The sequence below is a fragment of the Pyrus communis genome, chromosome 17 (genome assembly GCF_963583255.1).
Source record: "Pyrus communis chromosome 17, drPyrComm1.1, whole genome shotgun sequence".
Taxonomy (NCBI): domain Eukaryota; kingdom Viridiplantae; phylum Streptophyta; class Magnoliopsida; order Rosales; family Rosaceae; genus Pyrus; species Pyrus communis.
This window is the reverse complement of record NC_084819.1, coordinates 7859089-7862843: the sequence shown is the minus strand read 5'-3', so window position 1 is coordinate 7862843 and position 3755 is coordinate 7859089. Positions and strand designations below refer to the sequence as shown.

At 46.3% G+C, this 3755-nt stretch overlaps 1 protein-coding gene across 1 annotated transcript; it reads right to left on the bottom strand.

The window, feature by feature from the left end:
- Positions 1–3092: 3092 nt before the first annotated feature.
- Positions 3093–3536, bottom strand: LOC137721957 (uncharacterized). The gene has a single exon (XM_068460971.1). It carries the CDS (start codon positions 3534–3536, stop codon positions 3093–3095), a length of 444 nt encoding a protein of 147 aa, XP_068317072.1.
- Positions 3537–3755: the final 219 nt, after the last annotated feature.

Genomic DNA, 3755 nt, shown 5'->3' with positions numbered 1-3755 from the left:
ATTTTTCTTTTCTTCTTAGATAGTGCTGTCGCGGGGCAACGTCGAGGTGGTGCGACACGTTGGCTGGCAGGGGCCAGGAGTTGACTTGGCATAGGCCGATGAGGTGTTATGGTAGGGACCACTGCTTGGGCTGCTTGGCTTGGCTAGATCCAAAGGCAGCTTATGCGGCTAGGGCCACGGATTGAGGCGCTGAGGCGCAATGCTAGGCGAGTCACATGGCTCATGTCTTCTGGCTTCTTGGACCTGACCCAGACGGGCGATTGCGAGAGATAAGGAGGTCGAGGGCCTCATTGGCTGCTGGAATGTTGGTATGCAGGCCTCCTGCCTGCTGGTCTGAGAGAAAAAAATGAGGAAAAAGCCAGTATGGGTTGAGTTCCCCTGCTGAGTACCGTGAATAGCATTGGCTACTTAGTTCTCTTCGCCGAGAGAAATGTGGGTTGCTCTCTTGAGAAAAGGTAAAGAGGATCAAGGCAGATACTTTAGCCCGTCTGATCGCTATCGTGGAGCCTACTGTGAATGAAGGTGGAAAGAAGAGATCTTCCCTGTCTGCTCAAGAAATGCTGGTTAAGAAAGAACTGAAGACTTCTGTCGCTGCTCGTGAGGGTCCACCTGCTGTCGAGAGGCCTGTGATTGACATAACTTCTTCCAATGGGAAGAAAAATAAGGCTGCTAGATCTGAGCCTGTGGCGCCTGCTATGTTGAGAATGGCTAATTCGATTATTGATAGTATTGCTCAGTGTAGAGGTCTTGTCATGCCCCCAGTGCCGAAGTCTGTGCCAAGACATCTGTTGGGAGCTAAGTTCGGTTCTCATTCGAAAAAGCTTGCTATTATGAAGAGCAATAAGGTAGACTCTACTCCTAAAATGACGCTAAGGCCCAATCCCTCTGCTGTTGAGACTGATTCGCTTGCTGGGAAAGAGGTGATTGCTCGGGTGGGCAGTTGTGAGAAATCCACTAAGCCTGCTTCTAGGGAGGCTGCTGAGATTTGCGTGTTCTTGAAACTAGATCTGCTTGAAGACATGGATGCTTGTGCCAAGTTTGTTGATGGTGTTAGAAATGTTTGTTTGCCCAAGTTCTTTTGGGAAGCATACGACCCAATATAGAAGAACTGCTTTGCTTGCTATGATGCATATATAGCAAGGCTGCCAAGGAGGTGGTGAAGACTATGGCAGCTAAAGCTTATTTTTCGACCGAGGATATCAAGAGATTGGACTCTGAGCTCGTTGCTTTAAAGGGCTCTAATATTTCTGCCCCCACTTCTTTGCAGCTTGAGACCGCTTCAAGAAGACTAGGCTTGACATGATCTAAGAAGACTAAGTTTGAGAACACTTTAAGAAGACTAGGCTTGACGCGATCCAAGTTAAGTATGAAAGTGTAGAGAAGGAGATTGGATGTTACATACCTCAGATTCAAGATCTTGAGTCTGCAGTTTTTGAGCTTCATTTCCCAGCTTATGCAAAGGATGAAGAGTTGATTGCTGCATATAAGAAAGTGATCCACTTCAAGAAGGTTGTTGATAGGCTTGAACCCCAAGTGTTGGAACTCCAAGGCGCATTGAAGATTAATGAAAGTTTGAAGAAAGAAGTGGATGAGCTGCAACGCGTCCGTGTTGGTCTGCTCAAGGAAAATGAGTAGCTGAAGGGTAAGAATGATGGGCTTGAGGTTTCGAGACCTTCTCTATTTCTCCGGAAGACTTGCTTGCCTTTACTTTTGAGACCTCAATTGGTGAAGTAGCTGGAGATGTTGGTGCCCAGGCTGGAGCAGCCAGGGGTGAAGTGCTGGATGATGCCGCTGCTAAAAGCATCGCGGTTGCTTAAAAAGTGTCGATCGAGTAGTCGTGGGATGTCCAAGCTGCTGAAGTGTAGTATTCTAGGTAGCCTTTAGGATTTTCTTTGTTTTTCCTTGTGGTTCTTGTTTTGCTTGAAGTCCTTCGGCTTTTGCTTGTTGTTTATAAACATGGTTCTTTCACTTTTCTTCATCTTTGCCTCTTTTGTTCATGCGCTAACCTTTAGACTTTATAGACCAGTGGCAGACGTGCTACTTTTCTATAAGCAGACAGGCCCATGTAGCTTATGCAACCGTAGGTGTTGGTGTAGAACTTTGCAAAGTTGTTAGCCATAGGGTTGGTAGTCGGATGCCTTACTTACAGAAGTAGACAAGTCCGCGTAACAACTAGGCTATTAACCTTGACTTTCTCCAATTCCGTAGGTTGCATAGCAAGTATCACAACACTTTAGGACTTGGCGTAAGTTGGTCTGCGCTTGGTAGAGGTGAAGCTTATCAACTACGTAGCATGTCGGTAGTGGATAAAGCTTCGTATATGCACACTAACGAGTTTAACCTTTCACAAGAATGTGCGGTTGTATAAGTCTAGTGTGGCCTTATTGCTTGAAGGGTAAGCCGTAGGTAGTCTTCTGGAAACCATAGTCTACCTTAGTGCACTCGGTAGCAGCTTTAGGGTTCCAGGGCAGCTGTTCGTCGCATGTACTGCGTAATGTGCCCCCTCCGTCTCTAAGGCCCGATTCTCCACGGATTAGGCCAAAAGACCTAAAATCCTTCAGTTAGCTAAGCTTTGAAAAAGACCATTGTGGCTACTTCTAGGAATTTCGGCGCAAGCTATTGTGCATCTAGTTATATTAGGGCAGCCAGACTCATTCACGTCTGGATATTCGGAGTGTAGAGTTTATTCTCCTGTCTTGGAGAGCTGACCCATGTGGGTGTTGGGGAATTGGTTTACCCTTTCACACTGGAGAGCATGGTTGGTACCTCGGGGAACGCAATTCTTGCGATGAGTCCCTAAGAAGGGCGCGGTGATCAGTTGTTGTAAGCATGCAGCCGTGCCAAGTTGTGATTACTTATGAATTCCTCATTGAAAAATGAGTGAATCGAATGAGAACTTAGCTGTAAGGTAGGAACTGCATAACAACTGGATAGTCTTTGGCTTGTGAGGTGGTCCCCGTCGAGCTGCTTGAGTCCTCGGGCTTTGATGTAGTAGAAGGTCACACATGGTAATTCCTCAGATTGTAGGCGCTCCACTGCTTTTCGATCTTTTTGTTGTTTCATGGTGGCGAGGGTGTAATTACTCTTGTCGCCTATTCTGCTGATCTTGTGCAGACCTTCCCAAATGGGATATATCTTTTTGAAGCCTTTTTTTTATGGGCAATGATGAAGGCTTTTTGTAGGACTAAATCTTCGGGCTGGAATTGTCGGGTCTTGGCCCTTTTGTTGTAGCTGGAGAGGAGCTGCTGCTGGTAAGCTGTGATGCAGCTGATGATCTGTTCGCGTCTCTCCTCTGCCAGATCTAAGCTTGTGGCCATTTCCTTACTGTTCTGCTCAACGCTTGGTAGTAGAGTGATGATACTTGACTTGATGACATTGGGATTAATGATTTCTTCTGAGCCAAATGCCAAAGAGAAAAGAGTATCACCGGTTGCTCGTCTTTTGATGGTGCGATATGCCCATAGACATCCGGGGAGTTCGTCTAGCCATTTTCCCTTCTTGTTGGTGAAGGATTTCTTGAGGCAATTAAGGATCATCTTGTTGGATGCTTCAGCTCACCTATTGCCTTGAGGATATCTCGGTGTGGACATGTGCTGCTTAATGCCATACTTTTGGAAGAACTTTGCCATACCTTTGCCCACAAATTACGGGCTATTATTAGTGACGATAGACTGTGGGATGCCAAATCGTCAAATGATGTTCCTCCATATAAAGTGCTCTATGTCTATTTGAGTTGTGGTCGTCTTGGGCTCTAC